This window comes from Natator depressus, chromosome 1 (assembly GCF_965152275.1).
Source record: "Natator depressus isolate rNatDep1 chromosome 1, rNatDep2.hap1, whole genome shotgun sequence".
Classification (NCBI taxonomy): Eukaryota; Metazoa; Chordata; order Testudines; family Cheloniidae; genus Natator; species Natator depressus.
The window spans coordinates 310412412-310436553 of record NC_134234.1 but is presented as its reverse complement, the minus strand read 5'-3'; the positions used below and the strand labels follow the sequence as shown (position 1 = coordinate 310436553).

At 41.1% G+C, this 24142-nt stretch overlaps 1 protein-coding gene across 1 annotated transcript in view; it reads right to left on the bottom strand.

Annotated features, from left to right (window-relative positions):
• Positions 1-24142, bottom strand: part of IL17REL (interleukin 17 receptor E like) — a 77689-nt gene that overhangs the window by 29615 nt on the left and 23932 nt on the right. Inside the window, exons 2-5 of the mRNA XM_074952366.1 lie at positions 19480-19507; positions 8774-8923; positions 7089-7198; positions 4993-5107 (exon numbers count right to left, since the gene is read on the bottom strand). Of these exons, the coding sequence (XP_074808467.1) occupies positions 4993-5107; positions 7089-7198; positions 8774-8923; positions 19480-19507 (403 nt within the window). The remainder of the gene's footprint in view (positions 1-4992; positions 5108-7088; positions 7199-8773; positions 8924-19479; positions 19508-24142) is intronic.

Below are 24142 nucleotides of genomic sequence, written 5' to 3'. Positions count from 1 at the left end.
AAGAGAAGATTGCATCAGAGTTTCTTTACTGGCAAAATGTTTTGAAAAGGCTCATTGCCATTGTGAGAATGCTTGCTACCCAAAACCTAGCACTGTATGGCACTTCAGATCAGCTGTATGTGCCAAACAATGGAAACTTCCTTAAAATTGTGGAGCTGATGGCTGAGTTTGATGCTGTACTCCAGAAGCATCTAAGAAGAGTCACCACCCAAGAAATGTACAGACACACCACTACACTGGAAAAACAATTCAAAATGAGATCATACAGTTACTGGCAACAAAAGTCAAAATGAAGATTGTGGCAGATCTGAAGTCAGCAAGATATTACTCTGTTATTCTGGACTGCACACCTGACATCAACCATACGGAACAAATTACTTTAATGGTTCATTTTGTAACAGAACCTAGTGAAAATGGCCTTGCAATGGTGACTGTCAGAGAGCATTTTCTAGAATTTATTGACATTGACGATACTACAGGAGCTGGTATGACAAATGTGCTTCTTAAAAAGCTGGAAGATACGGGAATTGCGATGGCTAACATGAGAGGTCAGGGCTACGATAACGGTGCCAAAATGAAAGGAAAGAACAGAGGAGTGCAGACACGGATCCGAGAGTTAAACCCTCGACTTTTTTTTTGTCCCATGCAGTTCTCCTTCATTTAACTTGGTGGTCAGTGATGCAGCATCAGCTTCTAGTGAGGCTGCTGAATTTTTTAATGTAATTCAAAGCATCTATGTATTCTTCTCTGCATCAACTCATCGATGGCAAATTTTGAAGCAACAACATCTGGGAACATCCTCTCTGACACTGAAACCACTGAGTGCCACACGATGGGAAAGTTGAGTGGAGGCGATAAAGCCTAACACACACCAAATTGGGAAGATAGATGATGCCATACTTGCCATTATGGAAGATAATGCTATGACAGGAACTGTTCGTGGGAGAACAGTGGCAGAGGGAAATGAAATCACCAGAAACATACGTAACTTCAAATTTCTATGTGGCTTAGTGTTGTGGCATGACATACTGTTTGAAATAAGTGTTGTAAGCAACAGACTCCAAGGTGTTGACCTTGATATATCTGGAGCAATGGAACAACTGGACAAAGCAAAGTCATACCTACAGGCTTACCGGTCAGATGAGGGATTTCAAAACATTCTGAAGAGTGCACAGAAGCTATTTTCCCACCTATTCAAGAATACAAGAGGCACCAAAGAAGAAGACATTTTGATTACGAGGCACAGGATAATCCCATAAGAGACCCCAAACAACAATTCAAAGTTGAATTCTTTAACCAGGTGCTAGATTGTGCAATACAGTCAGCTGAAGGACGTTTCATGCAGCTCGAGGAACACAGCAGTATATTTGGGATGTTGTATGATATTCCAAAACTCCTCACTATACCTGAAGAAGACCTACACCAGCAATGCAGGGCACTAGGAGACAGTGTTGACACATGATGACATGTGTGATATTGATGCGAGTGATTTAGGTGACGAACTGAAAGCCCTTTCGAGATACATTTCAACAGGATCAACTCCAAAGGCTGTTCTGGAATATATGTGCACAAATAAGATGACCATCCTCTTTCCAAATGTTTTTGTTGCGCTGTGCATACTTCTAATACTTCCTGTAACAGTTGCCAGTGGAGAACGCAGCTTCTCCAAGCTGAAGTTAATAAAAACACATCTACGCTCCACAATGACACAGGAGAGGCTGGTTGGCCTTGCAACCATCTCAATAGGCATGAGCTGGCCCAAACTGTGGACCTTCAGGAAGCAGTTCAAATCTTTGCAACCAAGAAGGCACAGAAAGCACCACTTTGATTATTAAAACAGATAAAAATGCCAGTGTGTACTATGCAGACAAGAAAAGTTACATTTGCTGTTCAGGCGTTTGAAAGTTAAGTGTTACTTAAAAGTTTTGAACAAGGCATTTTAAGTTGTTAGTTCTCCTTTATTGGGGTAGGTAGCAGAGCAGTACCATTGTTGGATCATATTAAAGAAGTTCTGTATTAAAATCACAAATGAGTTTGATTCCCCAGAGTTTAAATTCCAGGGTATTACTAATTAAGAGGTCTCTTGGTTTTTGGTACTGTTTCTCTCCCTCTATGTGTGAAACTTGCAAGCTGCTGATTGCGTTAGTACATTCTAGGACAGAGTCTGTTCTCAAAGCAATTCACACAGAGAGAGACTCAAAGCAATACTCTGTAACAACAGAAACAGCACCCAGAGACTCCCCGCCCTTTTGTTGTATTAACAATTGTGATTAAAATAGAGATAGAGGATGTATGTGGATGGATGCTTGGTGTGGATAATAACTGAATGATCAGGGAGGTGCCAGCCTAAGAATCCAGTGTCCATCGGCTGAAGAAGGCGTCAAGTGGAAATAACCAGAGGACCCCCGAAGGGCAGACTGGAATCAACCCAACAGCCTCAAGAATGGGAGAACCAAAGAACAAGATAACATCTAGCAGCACGGAGCCGTCAGGAATGTGCTATCTGCTGATTGATTCAGCAACAGCATGATCAAGCAATTCCCACAGACTGGCCTAGGAATAAATTCCTGTAAAAACAGACTCTAGAAAGTGAGAACTTTGGGGGGTCTGATTTTGCAAACCAACTTCCAGGAGCATCAGATGAGCATCTGACAAGGCCCTGCTCCCTCCTCATGTCCAGGCCACCTGGCCAGTGGCTTGGCATGAGCAACTCTAAGGCTGGTAACTATGATAACAACCTTGCAGAAACTGTGTGTGTGTGTGTGAATGAATGTGTGAATAAATATGAAATTGAATGGAATGTTATAGCTATAACTAACTGCTTACTATGATTCTTTCTGTATTCACAATAAATGTGATATTTTGCCTTTTCCCCTTTAATAAGATCCTGCTGGTTTTTAATTTATTGGTATAACACCATAAGAGGAGTAGAACAGGAAGAAGGCAGAACTGAGACCTTTCAAAGTTTTGGCCCAAGCAAGGAGTCATGGGGGCATCATTTGAGCTCCCTGCCTAAGGTGCCAAAAATGTTGTGGGCTGGCCCTGACTAAAGATTCAGATGTCCCTTCGTCATTCCAGAGGACATGCATCCATGCTGATGATGGGTTCTGCTTGATAATAATCCAAAGCAGTGCAGACCGACACATGTTCACTTTCATCATCTGAGTCAGATGCCACCAGCAAAAGGTTGATTTTCTTTTTTGATGGTTCGGGTTCTGTAGTTTCCGCATGAGAATGTTGCTCTTTTAAGACTTCTGATAGCATGCGCCACACCTAGTCCCTCTCAAATTTCGGAAGGCACTTCAGATTCTTAAACCTTGGGTCAAATGCTGCAGCTATCTTTAGAAATCGCACATTGGTACCTTCTTTGCGTTTTGTCAAATCTGCAGTGAAAGTGTTCTTAAACCAATCAGCATGTGCTCGGTCATCATCCGAGACTGCTCTAATAAGAATGGCAGAATGCGGGTAAAACACAGAGCAGGAGACATACTATTCTCCCCCAAGGAGTTCAGTCAAAATTTAATTAACGCATTTTTTTTTAACGAGCGTCATTAATGTGGAAGCATGTCCCCTGGAATGGTAGCCAAAGCTTGAAGAGGTATACGAATGTTTAGCATACCTGGCACGTAAATACCTTGCACTGCTGGCTACAAAAGTGCCATGTGAACGCCTGTTCTCACTTTCAGGTGGCATTATAAATAAGAAGCCGGCAGCATTATCTCCTGTGTCAATGTAAACAAACTTGTTTGTCTTAGCAATTGGCAGAATAACAGGATTTGTAGGCTCTAAAGTTTTGTATTGTTTTGTTTTTGAGTGCCGTTATGTAACAAAAAAAAAAATCTACATTTGTAAATTGCACTTTCACAATAAAGAGATTGCATTATGGTACTTGTATGAGGTGGCATGAAAAATACTATTTCTTTTGTTTATCATTTTTACAGTGCAAATATTTGAAATGAAAATATAAAGTGAGCACTGTACACTTTGTATTCTGTGTTGTAATTTAAATCAATATATTTGAGAATGTAGAAAAACTTCCAAAAATAGTTAATAAATTTCAATTGGTATTCTATAGTTTAAGAGTGCGATTAAAACTGCGATTAATCGAGATTAGGTTTTTTTTAATTGCGATTAATTTTTTTTAAGTCAATTGCATGAGTTAACTGCAATTAATCAACAGCACTAATTTATGGCAACACGTAACAGGATATAATAAAAATCTGTGAAATGTCATTTGACAGTTTTATAGACAAGTGGCATGCACTGTGCTTTAAATAGTTTAGAACTGTTATCATCAACCCGTATACAAAGAGACAAGTAGTAGAGCAGAACATTAATTGAAAACAAAAAGCTTCCCTAGAAAGTCCTGTGCATTTCTTCTGAATTTCTACATACAATCTCCCAAAAGGGCTTATTCTAATCTTTGAATTTATTTGTTCGAAACTGTTTACATCTAATGTAAAAAATTACTCTTTGAGCCAAACTTTCAAAAGGTACCAGAGTCCCAGGTCAAGGTGCAGAGCAGTTGTGTAACAGCCCCCTCAGGACTGAACCTGAAATAGGGTAACTGCAAATTCAAAAAAAAAAAAAAAAAACAAGGAGTCCAGTGGCACCCTAAAGACTAATAGATTTACTTGGGCATAAGCTTTCATGGGTAAAAACCACTTCTTCAGCATCTGTTGTGGCCACAGACTAACACGGCTACCCCCTGACACTTGCACATTCAAAGACAATTTAACTAGCACAATTGCATTTCTTGCAGATACATTTGTGGTTGCAGTTTCGCAAACACGCTTGTGTGTGAACCTTGAGACTCCATTTTGCGCACACCTAACAAAATCATTAAAATATACGGCCGAACAGATCCTCAGCTTTTGTAAATCATCCCAGGCACACTGACTCAGATGAGACTAGGCTGACTTATACCAGCAGAAGTTCTGGCCTTAGTCATTGTTATTTTTCTGAAACATCACTTTAAAGATAATTTCCTACCTTCAACATAGTACTGCTGACTCAACTTGACTTCACAGTAATTTGGTATTGTTTTCATGGTCACATAGATGTGTTGTGCTACATTGACTTCAAAGCAATTAAACTGCACATGCACCTGTTTAAAACATGTATTTAAAATCAAGTTTTTCCATAACTTCCAGAACATAAGGTACATGACATCACAGGTCTAAGCAATGAGTCACTTTTGCTCAAACGGGCTTCTGTTTACAACACCACTATACATTCTTAGAGATCATATGATTGAGAAGAATGTAAAAAAAAAAAAAAACCAAACACATTTTCAGAAGGGATTTCCAAGAGTTTCTGAATTTCTGATCCAAACTCAGCTAGATTTTGACATTGGATACATAGATCTGGTACAAGTCATTGCTGGCAGAACAAATTCCAATGTGAAATCTGACCTTTTCCCAAAGGATTCCCAAAGATGAGGTCTCTAAAAGGTCATCAGTTGTTTCTCAGATTTCAGAGTCTCTTACATGTGTATTAGAGGTAATAATTTACAATAATTACATTAATTTCATCCAGGAATTATTCATTTTCAGTCTGCGGCATGGAATTGAGGGAAGTAAGGATCAACTGAGGTCACCAGTTCTGTTTACTGGATGTAAGCCAAGACAAGCTGCTGGGAAGTGCACATGAAATTTACCTCAATTTCAATGTTACAGGCAGTTCACAGCCAACTGAATGCTGCACTAGGGTACGTTTGATCACAGGATAATATTACAGTGATAGAGGCAAAACACTATCCTGATCAAAGAGACCTCATTTCACCTATCATGAGGCAATATGGTCCTTTCATAACATATACACAAGCACAAAAAACAACATGCTTGTGATATTAATAAAAAGCTATAATCTACCAGTCATTAAAATAAAAAAAACCATCTTGTTTTCCACATACTAGGTCAGATTTTTCAAAGACACTAATTCTGGATTTAGTCTGGCCCTGCGATATATTTTGCAGTTAAAATTTTGCAGTTAAATTGCAGTTAAAACCACCACCTGATCACCTAAGGTAAGTAATGAATACACACATACTTAGCTGTCTAAATGACGTGGTCCATAAGCAAGTGTAGGTTCAAAACAGCACACACAGGCACAAAATGAAAGGTTATGTTGAGGCTGGTTTGAAAACTAGGCTCTATAAAGCATACTAGCTCTTGCAAAATGATAAATGAAGCAAGTATTAAAGGTGGTAAAGAAGGGAGTCTGTAATGGGGCGAGACTCACCCCTGTGGCACCTCCTCTCGGTCATCCTGGGAATTAGCTCTTTTGACCTGGAGCACCCTCTGCAGGCTGGTGCCTCGCTGCCGCTGGCCCCCTTGTGTCCCTCCTGGACCCGGTGCCCCTTGTCCTTGGGCCCTGCCCCCGGTAGTACACCCGCTCTCTGGGTCTCCCCACCCACCCACTATCCCCACCTCACCTCAGTGGCTACTGCCAGTCACCATCTAACCCCCTTTCACTGGGGCCAACTGCAGTCTGTATAAGCCAATCATCCCAGGCAAGGGGGGTTTGGACCGGCTGCCTCTGCCTACCCTGGGCTGTACCCTTGCACCTTTCTGGCCTTTGACAAGGCCGCAGCCTGCTGCTTTTCCGGGCAGGGCTCCCCAGCCCTATTCCCCAGCCCTGCTCCCCTCAGGTACTCTGTTCAGCTTCCCAGCAGCCAGGCCCTTCTCCCTCTAGAGACAGAGAGAGACTGTCTGCTCCTGGCCCACTGCCCTCTTCTAAGGACCAGCTGGGCCCTGATTGGGGCATGGCCACAGCTGAGGCTGCTTCTCCATTCAGCCTTCCCCAGCCACAGTCCTCCCTCAGGGCTGCTTTTAAGCCCTCCGGGCAGAAGCAGAGTGACCACCCCACTACAGAGTCTATATGTCATAAAGAAGTGATGCAATTTGAGTTATATTCTCCTATCAGCAGGTTTTCAGGTAACATAATAGAAGTATAATCATCACGTACACAGTTTGGCAAAGTCAGTGGTGGGATGAAGAAAAGAGGCATTAAATGTATTCTTGTTTTTTTTCCTCCAAAGGCTCACAATATTTTTATGCTAAGCAAATCAAAAAGAGGGAACCTACCTTCCTTCCACCAAGCTTGTTGCTTGTTTTTCTAGAAAATCTCACATTCACACACTGAGACTGCTGCGTGTCCACTGACAGAGAACAGATTTCGAGACCACGAATATTTTCTGAAATTAATTTTTAAATATGTTTTAAAAGGATGATCCTCCAACATCTTAACAAAACATAAACTAAACTACAAAACTTGCAGTGCATTCATAGGGTTTCCTTCTATGTGCAAGATACAGAGATTTTTCTGAATGTCAAAATAAGGTCATACATATATATGTTCTTATTTTCATAGGGTATAACTATTGCTAGAGATTAAAGCACTGATCCTGCAAACCCTTATGCACATGCTTAACTTTAAGCAGATGAGTAGTCCCATTAACTTTGTTAATCACAAGATTTTGCAGGAGTGGTACCTAAATAAATGCATTAATAAAAGAGGAGGGAAATTAGACTAACAATACCTCAAAAATAGCTATGATACTGAACTCCTTTTTTATACATGCTTCACTAAGAAAAATAAAGAAAATACATCTCAGCAACTAGGACCTGTGGAAAAACTTATATTTATGAATCTGCCAGACTTGACAATATACAACCTGGAATATTAAGAGAATTAGCATATTAATATGTCATTGACAATTATTTTGTCATAAAATAGGGCAGTATTGTCTTGGAGGACTAGAGAAAGTAAATTTACTTCAAAAAAGTAAAGAAGAGTGATCCTGGCAATTACTATCCCATAAGTTTAACTCCCATCCCTAGCACAAAAAGACCTAGAACACAGAATTCAAATCCAAGGTCTTGACTCTGGAAAGTCACAGAGGTGCTTAAATTTACGCACTTGACTTTAATCAGGCTACTCACAGTTTGCAAAGTTAAGCATGTGAATAAGCCTTTGTTAGGTCAGGTTTCATATTTGGATCTGAATGCACACCACTCCAAAGGTCAGAGGGCTTGGACCCAATGTTCTGGTTGGAATGCATCTTTATCCATGGGGAAATAAAGGAGCAAGTCATGAAAGAAAAAAAAATAATGAAACAACTAGAAGGTCAGAGAATTGTCCACATAAAGAAGCAAGGTCTTACAAAGAATAGCTCATGCCAAAAAGCTTGATTACTCTTATTTTATTTTTAGACAGAATTACAACTTTAGGCCCCAATACTATAGCTGCTTTTGTGTGGGTGGACTGTTGGGCCATCATGAAGTCAATAGAGTGTCAGACAGGCACAAAGATATACCTATAGAAAGGCAGCCATAGGCTCAAGACTTTAGTGGAAGAATCATAGACTATCAGGGTTGGAAGGGACCTCAGGAGGTCATCTAGTCCAACCCCCTGCTCAAAGCTGGACCAATCCCCAATTTTTGCCCCAAATCCCTAAATGGCCCCTTCAAGGATTGAACTCACAACCCTGGGTTTAGCAGGCCAATCAATATTGTAATATACTTGGGGTGCAATCCTTGTTCCACTGAAGTCAATGGCAAAATTCCCATTGACTTCCATAGGGCCAGGATTTCACTTTTGGATTTTAGTAAAGCAGTAGATACGCTGTTCCATAAAATCTTACTGATATAGTTAATTCAACTCATCTTGGATATGAACACTGCAATACGGAACAAAATCTGGCTGAAGGACCATAAACAAACAGCAAAACAACCCCCAAAATGGCTTAGTAACAAATCTGCTGGCCTACCATCAAGAGTCAGTGTCCCTTTGATGCTTAAGTGAAGAGAGCATTGGCTTCCCTGTACACACTTCATCACAGTTGAGAGCTTCATGCTTTTCAATACAGTAGAAGATAAAGAGGCAGGAGCATCACGGCAGAAACTGTTAAAAATACCAGCTGTGAATGTCAAAAATACATATAGATATATATAAATCCAACTGGCCATATGGCATTTTAAAGAAGATCACAAACATGGCCAAAAAAATCCAAAGGTGAAATCCTGGGCCTACTGAAGTCAATGGGAAATTCTGCAGTGACTTCAATGGAGCCTGGATTTCACTCCAATGTTTCTATGAGAAGAATCATGAGTAAAACAGAAGATAAAAGGCCTGAATAGCAAAACATTTTAATTGGTTGTATATTTGGGTGGTGTCGCAGCTTCAGAAGGAAATATCCACCAGTCACAGTTCAGTGACAAATTGCCCAACTCAAGAGAAGAAAAGGAGTTCCTACCCACAGTTGCAGTCGCCGAACATGACTGCACGGTCAGTGCTTTTAGGCTTTCTCACAACAATTAAGTGCATTGTTTTGTGATCAGAGGCACTCTTGGATTTAGTATTTCATTCCATGGGGGCTAGTGGACTGTCTGGGCGGCTAATAAATGTCATTTTTACACAGGGGGGCACCGTTGCTTCCCTATTCATGGGCAAACATTTCATACCTATAGGATTTTCTTTGCCCTTCGGCCCACGAAGCTCACAATCAGTGATAAGTGTGGGGCATATTTATCATGGCTGAGGTTTTGTTCATGATGTAGATAGTATATTGACTATTTCTTCCTTTATTTTCCTTCTCAGAGTTGTGCATCTCCTACACGTCACTGCTTGGGTCTCCATGCCAATCCTATGTGAGACTACTGTGGAAAGCAAAGAGGGGTTGAGTGGTGGTCGTGTGGCCCCAAAATCCAATGCAACTTGCTGGGCTTCAGCAGCTCTTTGCCACCTCTTCAACTCCCCTAGCCCCCACCATATAGAGCATGATTATTCAGGATTTGTGCAGGCAGAGTTGGTTTCACCCCTCATGTATTTGTTATGCTTTTCTGTCTAAAAGATGTTGTCTTGCAATCATGGGTGAAGAATATCTGATTAATCGGGCTTTGGTATAGATCTGTAATTACATGGGTAGTGTTCTGAAGTGAGGAATTTTAACACATACCCGCCTAGAGGTTGTTTGAATGAGTTGCTGGGCTGTATTTGCTGAAATCTCCATTGCAATACATTGGCTTTGCCACATACACTACAGCACCACTTCATTTTAGCTGTGTTAGTACATAACAATGCAATGATTACTAATATTAATCATTTCTGCAGAACTACAGGAGTGCATGGCACTGGCCATACAAATAAAAGACAAGGTGCCTGCCCCAAACAGTTTACAATCTAAGGGCTAAAATGTGCCCTTTGGGTATGTGGCCAAGAATAGCTTCCACACATGGATGTCTATTTGCTCACATGGAAGGTGAATGAGCCATATCCACAACACTAACCCTACAGAGGGAGGTGAGGGGTGAAGGGAGAAAGACATGGGCACATCATCTTCCCACCAGTGATGCAGAGAATCACTGATATATTAATACTCAGAGGCATTATTATCTCCTGAGCACAGTCCCCACTAATCTGTGGGGTTCTCACTTTAAGAGGGAGTTTCAGCAGCTGCTGTTGGCAGGTGAACCCCATCATCATGGATCTACAAGAGGCCAAACTGACACCTGATGCAAATGTGTGCATCTCTGTTGATTTCAGTGGAGTAGTACCCACTTACATTGAGTCTGAATTTGACCCCAAACAGAAGAGAGCTATATATCAAATGCAACCACAATACATAAACATTATGGCCCTGATTCTCCACTCCTTTACTCTGATTTTATGCACCTGGAACTCCACTGAACTCAATGGAGATACACTAACATAAAACCAGTGGAAAAGAGTGGAAAATCAGGTTTACCCTAGTTCATATAATTTCAGAGCTACCTAGTGTTTAACAATATGAATCCTAGATGGCATTCAGCTTTAGTTGCAGCTCTTCAATTAGAAAAAATTGCTGCAAAATCCCGAGATCTTTTCTTGAACAGCATTGTCTGACATGTGATGGTTCATATTCTGTCACGGCAGCCCAGAGTAACCAGGCTGCACTGTTTTCATATGAGCAAATTATTAAACAATGAATCAAATAATTAATTTATAGGCACGTGGAGGATAATAGGGTTATAAGTAAGGCTACAGTATTATCATGGAGGTCGCGGAAGTCATGGAGTCCATGACTTCCAAAGACCCCTGTCACTTCAGCCCTGGTGGCTGGGAGCTACAGGGTCCCGCTGCCTCCTGCAGCAGCAGGGAGCTGTGAGGTACCCCCGCTGCTTGATGCAACAGGCCCCCAAGCTCTCAGACACCATGGGCAGTGGGGGTACCCTGCAGCTTCGAGCAGCTGCAGGCAGGGAGGGTACCCCGCAGCTCCTAGCTGCTGCCAGAGAAAAGGGGATCCCTGCAGGTCCCCACCAGTAGCGGTGGCAGGAGGACCCACACAGCTTCCAGGCCACCGCCACGGGGCAGGAGGACACTGGAAGCTCCCCACCACTGCCGCAGGGCAGGGGGCCCCTGCCACTCCCCACAGCACCCCACTGCTATGGTGGGGCAGGGGGATCCCCGCAGCTCCCCAGACACCGCCATGGGGCAGGGGGATCCTGGCAGCTCCCCGCAGCTGTGGCAGGACAGGGTGACCTCCACAGCTCTCCACTGCCATAGCAGGGCTGAGGGACCCCGCAGCTCCCACCATGGTGACAGGAGGGGGACACTGGCAGCTCCTCGCTGCTGCCGTGGGGTAGGGAGACCCTCACAGCTCCCTGCTGCCATGGCAAGGCAAGGGGAGTCCTGCAGGTCTCCGCTGCTGCAGTGGGGCAGGGGGAAACCCACAGCTCCCTGCTGCCATGGTAGGGCATGGGGAACCCCCCACGACCTGTCCGTGGCTTTTACTAAAAATATCCAAGACGAAATCTTAGCCTTAGTTATAAGGAATAGTCACCATGGATTTGTCAAGAACAAATCATGCCAAACCAACTTCATTTCCTTCTTTGATACGATTACTGACCTAGTGTATAGGGGGAAAGCAGTAGATGTGATATTCCTTGATTTTAGTAAGGCTTTTGACATGGTTCTGCAAGACATTCTCATAAGCAAACTAGGGAAACGTTCTCTAGATTAATTTATTAAAAGGTGGATGCACAACTGATTGAAAGACCATACTCAAAGAGTAGTTTTCAGTGGTTTGCTGTCAAATTGGGAGGGCATATCTAGTGGGGTTCCGCAGGGGTCAGTCCTGAGTTCAGTACTATTCAATATTTTCATTAATGACTTGAAAAAAGAAAAAAGAAAAGGAGTACTTGTGGCACCTTAGAGACTAACCAGTTTATTTGAGCATGAGCTTTCGTGAGCTACAGCTCACTTCATCGGATGCATCCGATGAAGTGAGCTGTAGCTCATGAAAGCTCATGCTCAAATAAACTGGTTAGTCTCTAAGGTGCCACAAGTACTCCTTTTCTTTTTTCTTTTTACGAATACAGACTAACACGGCTGTTACTCTGAAACCTGTCATTAATGACTTGGATAATGGAGTAGAGTGTTTGCTTACAAAATCTGCAGATGACACCAAGCTGGGAGGGATTGCAAGCATTCAAATTGATCTTGATAAATTGTAGAATTAGTTTGAATTCAACAAGAAGAAATTCAATAAAGACAAGTGCAAATTACTTCACTGAGGAAGGAAAAATCAAATGCACAACTACAAAATGGGGAATAACTGTCTAGGTGGTAGTACTGCTGAAAAGGATTTGGGGGTTATAGTGGGCCACAAACAATGAGTCCTCAATGTGATGCAGCTGCAAAAAAGGCTAATATGATTCCGGGGCATATTAACAGGAGTATTCTATGTAAGACACAGAAGGCTATTGTCCCACTCTAAGTGGCACTGGTGAGGCCCCAGCTGGAGTATTGTGTCCAGTTCTGGGCACCACAGTTTAGGAAAGATGTGGACAAATTGGAAAGAGCCCAGAGGAGAGCAACAAAAATTATAAAAGGTTTAGAAAACCTCAGCTATGAGGAAATGTTGAAAAAAACTGGACATATTTAGTCTTGAGAAAAGAAGACTGAGGGAAAACCTGAAAGTCTCCCAATATGTTAAAGGCTTTTATAAAAAGAGGATGGTGATCAATTGTTCTCCATATCCACTGAAAGTAGGACAAGAAGTAAAGGGAGATTTAGGTTAGATATTAGGAAAAACTTTCTAACTATAAGGGTAGTTAAGCTCTGGAACAGGCTTCCAAGGGAGGTCGTGGAGTCCCCGTCTTTGGAAGTGTTTAAAAAACAAGTTGGACAAACACTTATCAAGGATGGACTAGGTTTACTTGGTCCTGCAACAGAGCAGCAGACTGGACTTGATGACATCTCAAAGACCCTTCCATCCCTACATTTCTATGATTCTATGAATATAAATGGCAACCAGAAGCAATAACATCTGCATTAAGTCTCCAGGAAATGCTACATGCTTGTTGTACAATATTGCTTTTTCTCATATTTGATTATAGTTAATTTTAGGGAAGATCTATGCATAGTCTATTAAATGGAACAAACACAGAAGAATCTTTATCTTGAAAATTTATATATCTTACAAATATTCCGTTTGGGTGGATTCAACAATATCTCCTTCTGAGTTTCAGTTGGCATTGTTATCACCTTAATTTAATTTGGCCTTTTGCTATATCATCTTAGGGTTTGATATGATTGGATCCCAGAATTTAGATCCCGGGGTTAAAGGCCTATTCCGCAGCTGCATGGGAGAATTTCAGGCAATGCATAGCTGATATGCATTCTTCCCTTTGGCTCAGCATTTGACAATTGCCCAAGAGTGGTTCTAGGGATCAATATTGCGGAAGATGTTCCTTCAGATCAGATCTAAAACTAAGATCTTGACCATTAGTAGTCATTAAAGAGTCATATTTTATGGCTGTAAGGGTGATAACTGTAGTGTAGAGGCCAAAATCCAACTTTATTTTACTCTCAGATCCCACTCCATCACAGCTGTCCCTAATAATGGCTATTACATTCAACCCAAGAAGTGGTAGGAAAAGCAAAGTGCTGCGTAAAAGTGAAGTAATCCCTTCACATTAGTTTTTTTCAGTTCTATAAAACTGTTTGTAAACAAATAAATAATCATTTTAAATACCTCATAGCATGGATTTTGCATGACTACATATATTTTGTTTCAGAACAAATGGTCAGTACAGGGAAGAGATGACAGAAGAAAAGAAGAATTCCCTCCTGTAAATGTTCTCAGACACTCCTGAAATCAGAACTATGAGACTGACAGTATCTGCCCTATTTATTTCTGACTAATTCTTCAACATCATAAGTGCTATCTTTATCACCTTTGTTATTTTTCCCCCTCATTAGACAGTTACCTTTAGAGAGTACACACACTTCTTTACATTCCTGATTAGTAATTGGACCTACACTAAAGGACAGCTGTAAGATACACTTTTCTCCACAGTGCAGGTGCAAACTACATTTGGCCTGAACATGAAATATAACTACAATTATGGTTATAATCCCTCTATCCTAGTGTTTTGTTAATAGAAATATTGCTAATTATGGACACTCGTAATTTGGTGGTCTGTCAGACATCTGCAAGGGCTTGCTTTTCAGCATGAACACAATTTCCATGTGGTTTTGCCACCAGTCCAGCCACAGCTGATTCTTTGTTATATGATGCTGCAAGCAAACAAGAAATGTATGATATCTGGTAGCTTGGAACAACTCAACCCTTTCCAAGTTGGACTGAAGAAACTATGGTTGTGAGGTGAATAAGGAATGGACATATATTATTTCAATCATTTGAAGCCTGGGGCAAGAAGCTCAAATTAGACAATAACCTTAATCAGAGGACATACAAGGTAAATGAATCACAGATACAATATGACATCCTAGCATAGTTCTAATTATTTTTAACCTGAAATTTCACCCTTATAAGTGTTTTAAAGTATTTAGTATACTTGCAGTATATCTCCAAATATATTTAAAGGTATACTAAAACTGCTTCACAGGGATATGAACCCATAAAGCCATTTTGCATAGCACTTGTAAATTTACCCCAACATCTTCTGGATCAATTTATTATGATGATTCAACACACTTCCAAATCAACTTGTTATACTCCCACATGAAGACAATTGAAGTTCAACTTGTGGTTAATGAATAGCAAAACATACTTGCTACATACATCAGTTCTGAAGTTAACTAGATTTTCAAGTTGACAATGTCCGTTTAAAATAGATATCACCATGTAGTAAATTCTGAAAAGTCTTGCACTCATGTTTTCATGGATTCATAGATTCCAAGGTTAGAAGGGACCATTGTGATCATCTAATCTGGCCTCCTGTATAACACATGCCTTAGAACTTCCCCAAAATAATACTTAGAACATAGCTTTTAGAAAAACTTCCAATCTTGATGTCAAAATTGTCAGTGATGGAGAATGCTCCACGACCTTTGGCAAACTGTTCCAATGGTAATTAACCTCACTGTTAAAAAATTATGCCTTGTTTCCAGTCTGAATGTGTCCAGCTGTTGGATCGTGTTATACTTTTGTCTTCTATGTTGAAGAGCCCATTATCAAATATTTGTTTCCCATATAAGTACTTATAGACTATGATCAAGTCCCCCCTTAACTGTTTCTTTATTAAGGTAAACAGGTTGAGCTCATAAGAACTTAAGAATGGCCATACTGGGTCAGACCAAAGGTCCATCTAGCCCTGTATCCTGTCTGCCGACAATGGCCAATGCCAGGTGCACCAGAGGGAGTGAACCTAACAGGTAATGATCAAGTGATCGCTCTCCTGCCATCCATCTCCACCATCTGACAAACAGAGGCTTGGGACACCATTCCTTACCCATCCCGGCTAATAGCCATTAATGGGCTTAACTTCCATGAATTTATCTAGTTCTCTTTTAAACCCTGTTATAGTCCTAGCCTTCACAACCTCCTCAGGCAAGGAGTTCCACAGGTTGACTGTGTGCTGAATGAAGAACTTCCTTTTATTTGTTTTAAACCTGCTACCCATTAATTTCATTTGGTGGCCCCTAGTTCTTATATTATGGGAACAAGTAAATAACTTTTCCTTATTCACTTTCTCCACACCACTCATGATTTTATATACCTCTATCATATCCCCCCTTAGTCTCCTCTTTTCCAAGCTGAAAAGTCCTAGTCTCTTTAATCTCTCCTCATATGGAACCCGTTCCAAACCCCTAATAATTTTAGTTACCCTTCTCTGAACCTTTTCCAATGCCAGTATATCTTTTTTGAGATGAGGAGACCACATCTGTATGCAGTATTCAAGATGTGGGTGTACCATGGATTTATATAAGGGCAATAAGATATTCTCCGTCTTATTCTCTATCCCTTTTTTAATGATTCCTAACATCCCGTTTGCTTTTTTGAACGCCGCTGCACACTGCGTGGATGTCTTCAGAGAACTATCCACGATGACTCCAAGATCTCTTTCCTGATTAGTTGTAGCTAAATTAGCCCCTATCATATTGTATGTATAGTTGGGGTTATTTTTTCCAATGTGCATTACTTCACATTTATCCATATTAAATTTCATTTGCCAGTTTGTTGCCCAATCACTTAGTTTTGTGAGATCTTTTTGAAGTTCTTCACAGTCTGCTTTGGTCTTAACTATCTTGAGCAGTTTAGTATCGTCTGCAAACTTTGCCACCTCATTGTTTACCCCTTTCTCCAGATCATTTATGAGTAAGTTGAATAGGATTGGTCCCAGGACTGACCCTTGGGGAACACCACTAGTTACCCCTCTCCATTCTGAAAATTTACCATTTATTCCTACCCTTTGTTCCCTGTCTTTTAACCAGTTCTCAATCCATGAAAGGATCTTCCCTCTTATCCCATGACAACTTAATTTATGTAAGAGCCTTTGGTGAGGGACCTTGTCAAAGGCTTTCTGGAAATCTAAATACACTATATCCACTGGATCCCCCTTGTCCACATGTTTGTTGACCCCTTCAAGACCGCTTCAAGCTCCTTAAGTGTATCACTACAAGGCACGTTTCCTAATCTTTTAATCATTTTTGTGGCTCTCCTTTGAACCCTCTCCAATTTATCAGCACCCTTTCTGAGTTGTGGACACCAGAATTGGACACAGTATTTCAGCTGCAGAGTGCCAAATACAGACATAAAATAACCTCTCTCTCCTCCTTGAGATTTTCCTGTTTATGGGTCAAGCATAGCATTAGCCTTTTGGCCACAGTGTTGCACTGGGAGTTCATATTCAGCTGGTCAGCCACCATTACTCCCAAATCTTTGTCTCACTGCTTCCCAGGACAGAGTCTCTCATCCAGTAGGTATGGCCTACATTCTTTGTTCCTAGATGCATACATTCAAATTTTGCCAAAAAATGCATATTGGTTGCTTGTGCCCAGCATACAAAGAGATCCAGATTGCTCACTCTACATGACTTGTCCTCTTCATTATTTATCTCACCTCCAATGTTCATGTCATCTGCAAACTTTATCAGTGATTGTTTTATGTTTTCTTCCAAGTCAACGAAAAAAATGGTAAATGGCATAGGACCAAGATATCACACCATTTTAAACTTTCCAGAATATGGGATTACATAGCGATGCACAGATGCCAAACCCTTTTTCTGACAAAAATCTGATTTTATAGACATTGTTATTGAATGGACACCATCAAGTTGAAATCTAATCAGTTTTTTAAAAAATGAATTAAAAGTAATTTCATCTATTACACTTGTTCCTAAATCCTCTTGAGCCCCAATTTTTATGGGGATTTTACTATCACATTTTCTTATTTATAAACTGTATTTTCTCTCTCCAGTTGCTGACAAAAGACGCACATAAAAAAAAGGGGAAACGAAGACCTCAATCCAGAGAACATTTACACATCTGCTTAATTTTACTCACGTGAGAAGTCCCACTGAAGACAATAGGATGTCTCATGCAGTTACAATTAAGTGCATAGTTGATTTTTTGCAAAATTGATGCTCAAGATTGCAACCTCTGTGAGACAGGGCCCATCTTTTGGCTATGTATGAGTACAGTGTATTGTACCTTAGGGCTCCAATACCTGATTGGGGCCATTTTAAGTGTTTTTACAATATAAATAATATATAATAATAATAAATGACTGACTAGACGGGGGAACAGTAGAAATGACAGTACACAAAATGCTGTCAGGTGCACAAATGAAACACAATGAGGACAAAGAGAAAAGTTATTTTCTAATCTCTTTCACTTCTAGCCACCCTTGCGTGTCTTATAATAACGATAGTGGGTACAAATTTTCAGACAAAAGTGCTACTGGCTCTGCTTGGCTGGACCCTCACCTCCAAACGGAATTCCTTGCAGAACTGGGCCTTCAGTTCAGTGACAGTATCTACCTGTGTTTATACAGTATCTAGCACAATCCGGACCCAATTCTAATTCTGGGAACAAACAAACTAAATAAATGTTACAAGTGACCTTCCCTTTAAGGCCAAAACATCATGCTAAAGGGCTTCCTCAGCCTGCCCCAAGAAAGGATAATATGGCTTGCTTAAGCCAAGGCAGAGTACAGGGTCAAAGCCCCCGCTTCTTCTATCTGGTCCTGCGCTTCCTTCTGTGAGGGCTACAGAATTCAGTCTTCAGGGAATCGATACCTAATCCCATAGGTGCTAGAACTAGGGTTGATGGGCGTGCTACTGCACTCCCTGGCTTGAAGTGGATTCCATCATATGGTTTAGAGTTTGGTTCAATAGTTCTCAGCACCCCAACTATGCAAATTGTTCCAACACCCCTGCCTTATCCTAAGTGAGACTCACTGGTACCTGCCACAAGAACCTGACAGTCCATTCATGCTGGTCAGCAACATGCTGCAAGAATGTTTGGCTGTTTGAGAAGGCAGATGTTTTAACCCCATCCCTTTCAAAGCTTTGCAGATACTCTTCACTCTATCCTAGAAATCATAGAATATCAGGGTTGGAAGGGACCTCAGGAGGTCATCTAGTCCAACCCCTTGCTCAAAGCAGGACCAATCCCCAATATTTGCCCCAGATCCCTAAATGGCCCCCTCAAGGATTGAACTCACAACTCTGAGTTTAGCAGGGCAATGCTCAAACCACTGAGCTATCCCTCCCCCCAATCTATCTATCACATAGTAGTAGTAGTTGTTGTTGCTATAGATTATTATTATTATTTTACAGCTAATAATAATAATAATAATGATTGTAGGTCATTAAAACCACATTTGGGTGGGGTGGCTGAAGAAATCTTATCAATGATTATACTTGGTAAGGAAAATTACAAAGCAATAAAGCACAAAATTCAAGAACATAAGAACGGCCATACTGGGTTAGACCAAATGTCCATCTAGACCAGTATCCTGTTTTCCAACAGTGGCCAATAAGAACTATTATCCTAACATTTATTGTAACCCATCAGTTTTTAAAATGTTTTACTTTAGGGAAAGATTCTGTGAAACTGGTTTTAAATACCATGTCAAATGATTACGCTGCCCTGATGTGGCCTTGGAGGGGATTTATTACTTGTAGAGATCTTTTTTTTGTCCATAATTTAAGAATAACACAAAATGGAATGGCTTATACTTACTGGAAGGTTTGCTTTTACAATGAAAGCCCTGCAAATAAAAATAAGGATAATTAAAAATACTGTTTTGAGGAAAAAAGATGCTTCAGAGTTAGTGTACACGTAAATATAGTTTAACAAATAGTCCCCATATTCGCTCATTCGATAAATCATTTTTAAAACTGAAGCATGACTTACCTTCAACAACACAACAATAGAAACATGCACAATGCTAAGACATAAGGGCCTGAGTCAACCCCCGCAGAGTTAATGAAGCCAATTTGATCAATTTACAATCTGTGTATTAAAGTTCTTTACAAGAACTACATTATAACAATTCCACCAAACCATATCCCTTCACATAACACAAGAACTCCAGGTCACCCAATAAATTAATAGGCAGCAGATTTAATAACAAAGAAAACAAAGTACTTCTTCATGCAATACATAGTTAACCTGCGGATGCTGGAAGGCCAAAAGTATAACTGGGTTCAAAAAAGAATTAGATACGTTCATGGAGGGTAGGTCCATTGTAATGTGCCTCATACCAGCACAGAAGGAGTTAACTCACCTTGTTGGGCTCTGCTAACCCCACCCCTTCCCCCTCACAGAAAGGGGGGGGGCAGGAAGTATAAGAACAGAGCTCTGCAGCTCAGTTGGAGCCAGATATCTTTCCTAGAAAGCCAAATTGCCCATGGAGCCCACAACCAGCTTGGCGGGTGACGACTTCCTGAGCCAGCCTGGAGACAAGGCCAGCCACTGCCCCAGGAGACTGAGGAACCCAAAGAGGAAGCAGAGAATGAGCCACACATCAGGGTCACTGGGTACCAGGCCACAGTGGCCACAGAGCAACCTAACCTGATACCAATAGGAAGCAGCCCAGGGGAATGAGACAGTTGGTCCTGTTGTGTTGCCGGGAGGCAAGGCAGCAATCTAACGTTTCCAAGCCAACCTAGTGACAGAATCACCCATCCCTTCAAGGTACCTGGGCTAGGACATGGTGGAGCAGGGTAGGCCCAGGTCCCCCTATACTGGGCCCCACACTCATGGCTGGACGAGCGCTAACCCCCACATCCAAGAGGCCTGAGCTATTGCTCATTTGGTTGCCCCGCCACAAGCCATGATGCTCACAGATCTGGTGTGGTTGCTGAGTACCCAGCACTGCCAAAGGAGGTGCCCTGACCCTGAGACGCAGGAATCTTACATCCACCAATGGCTATTAGCCAAGATGGTCAGGGACACAACGCATGCTCCGGGTGTCCCTAAATCTCCAACTGCCAAAAGCTAGAACTGTACGACAAGGGATGGATCACTCAAAATTGCCCTGTTCTGTTCATTCCCTCTGAAGCACCTGGCACTGGCCATTGTCAGAAGACAGGATACTGGGCTAGATGGACCCTTGATCTGACCACTATGGTCATTCTTATGTTCTTATACAACTATGATTTAATAAATTGGCAATGATATTTACTGTGTCAAAGGGTATATTAGACTGTCTGCATTTCCAATACAAGCTGATTGTGCAGGGATCTTGTCCTATTTGTGCTACCCTCCATACACTTTTGGAGCTATATATATAATAATTGATAATATTAACATTAGTCAAATAATTTTTAAAGAGGACTTATGTATATGACAAGTCAAACATTCAAATCAATCACCTCCAAATCAATAAGACTTGCTTTTTTATTTAAGAGTATTCAGGCCCCAATCCCACAAATGGGATTAATCAAGTGGGTAAGTGTTTACAAGGATTTGGGTATAAAACAGTAGGGAGAGGGGGCCTGATTTTCCACTGCCTTCCTCCAGGTATAGTCATCTACCTCAGGGAGAACCCAGTACAAAGAAGGTGTTAAATGCTACCGCTGGCCTGAACAGAGAATTCAGATCTGATAGAATTTTACACCCACTTCACAGAAAAAAGAAAAATCTTAAACTAAATACATGCAAAAGTGGGAGGAAGTGATACCAGAATTGCAGGATGAGATTTCTGAACTCTGCTTGTAAATTAATTTAATTTTTTTTAAAAATACATGGCAAAGATAGTGAACAAATCTATGGCGCCTGTCCTGCAAATCTATATGCATGCTTAACTTTATGCAGATATCTGAGTAGTAGCCATGTTAGTCTGTATCCGCAAAAAAAAAAAAAGGAGTACTTGTGGCACCTTAGAGACTAACAAATTTATTTGAGCATAAGCTTTCGTGAGCTACAGCTCACTTCATCGGATGCATGCAGTGGAAAATACAGTGGGGAGATTTTATTTACACAGAGAACATGAAACAATGGGTGTTACCATACACATTGTAACGAGAGTGATCAGGTAAGGTGAGCTATTACCAGTAGGAGAGAAAAAAAACCTTTTGTCATTATAATCAAGGTGGGCCATTTCCAGCAGTGGACAAGAACTTGTGTGGAACAGTAAGGGGGGCGGGAAATAAACATGGGGAAATAGTTTTACTTTGTGTAATGACACATTCACTCCCAGTCTTTATTCAAGTTGAGTGGGAGTGGATGTGTCATTACTCAAAGACTGGGAGTGGATGTGTCATTACACAAAGTAAAACTATTTCCCCATGTTTACTTCTGCCCCCCCCTACTGTTCCTCCCACGTTCTTGTCAACTGCTGGAAGTGGCCCACCTTGATTATCACTACAAAAGGTTTTTTTTTCTCTCCTGCAGGTAATAGCTCATCTTACCTGATCATTCTCATTACAGTCTGTATGGTAACACCCATTGTTGCATGTTCTCTGTGTCTATAAAATCTCGCCACTGTATTGTCCCCTGCATGCATCCGATGAAGTGAGCTGTAGCTCACGAAAGCTTATGCTCAAATAAATTTGTTAGTCTCTAATGTGCCACAAGTACTCCTGTTCTTTTTATGCAGATAGTAGTCCATTGACGACACTCCTGTATCTAATGTTAAGCTCATGAATAAAAGTGTTTGCAGGACCGAGACTAAGAAAATAGCAAGTTTAATGCTCTAAAACAAAACCATTTTTAGTTATCTGAGCACCGAGGAGCATCTGAGAAACCTCTTTACAAGAGAAAACTGATACCCCAAAACAGCTTAAAAGATTTGTATGAAATTTAAAAGAAATCTTTTGAGGAAGTTATAAGCACCTAAAAATAGAAGATTTGAATGGCAAATAATGCATTGAGCAGGGCAGAACCACTGAGCGAATGGGGGAATAGAAGGGGGAGGGAGGTGAGCTGAGCCCTGGGGGGAGGGAGGGAGGCTCCAGGCTGGGGAAGGGCATCCCAGTAATTCCTACTGCCGCTTCTATGGCAGTTACTCAGTGGGTAGAGCCCAGTGTCCCCACCTGACCAAGTGCTGGCGCCCTATCCCATCCCTTCCTACACCCCATCTGGGCAGCTGGCACACGAGCTCCTGCCCCTCCTTGGGCCAGGTGTCTCCGCTGGGACCCACAGTGACTGTAGGGTGGGACTGGGCTAGGCTGGGGAGTCCCACCTCCTCTCTGATGGTAGGATTGCCAACGTTGCATTTCAAACATAAGGGACTGTTTTCTTAGCACCCCTGCCTCCTGCCTCCTCCCAATATTATCATTATTATTAATAATTAATTAATAATAAGCAGTATTCACCTACATTTGCCAGTTGTATTTCTTGCTGCTTTTTGCAGCACTCAGCAACTCCTGATCTTGTTGTACAAAGATGAAGAAATCTTTTCAGGATACTGGAAGTTTATGCAAATTTGGAGTTCGCTTTTAATTAAATCTACAATGTATCTGTTTCGTACGCCAAACTATTTATTCCTCATTAATGAAAAAATCCTCTCTATAAATGCATTTGATTCTGGCACACTAAGTACAAACGACACAATTGGGAACAAGTTTCTCAAGTTTTCTTTTCCACACTTCTGAAACACGTACACCCATTTTTCACTGATCGATTTGGAAATGTCATTTCTTGATGTTTCGATCACATCTCGACTAGTGCAGAATTCCTCATAGAGCTGGTCCATGTTTACAATTTCCCTCATTTTGATTGCGCCTGTTACATTCTCAAGATCTGAGAAACTAAATTTCTCAGAGAGACTAATGAGTTTCAGCTTCATCACTGCATTGTCAGTAGAGAAATCAAACCATTTATCACTGTACAAAAACACAGAGTCATAAAACTTAATGAAGTCTTCTTTAACTTTACATTTTGTTGTGGAAGTAGCTTTTCCATCAGTTGTTTGGCTTGGAATCCAAAAAAAAAACGCAATCCTCTTTCTGACTTAGTACCTTTATCTTAAATTGGCACATCTCTGTGTACATGTCAGTAACGCATAACTTTGATTCCTCCAACTTTCTTACAAATACATCAAAGATACAAGCCACGTTGTGGGAAAAACACATGTAGGTTTCCATAATACAGGCATACTCGCCATCTTCTGCAAAAATATTCTTTAATGCTACTGGACAAGCCTCCCCTTGTGACTTGAAGTAGGCTGTAATTGCTGGCCAGTTTCTCAAAAATCGATCGACTGCTGAGTTAAGGGATAGTCATCTTGTATTCACATGTTGCAGTACTTCTTTCTATTCAATGTCAACAAACTCAAAAAAACTTCAGAGTTCTTTTCTGTGTATTGCAGACATAGAAAAACAGTTGTAAATTTTCAACACAATTGTTTCTATGTCAACCGACAGCTGATCACTCGCATGTTTGCAAGTATTGTGGA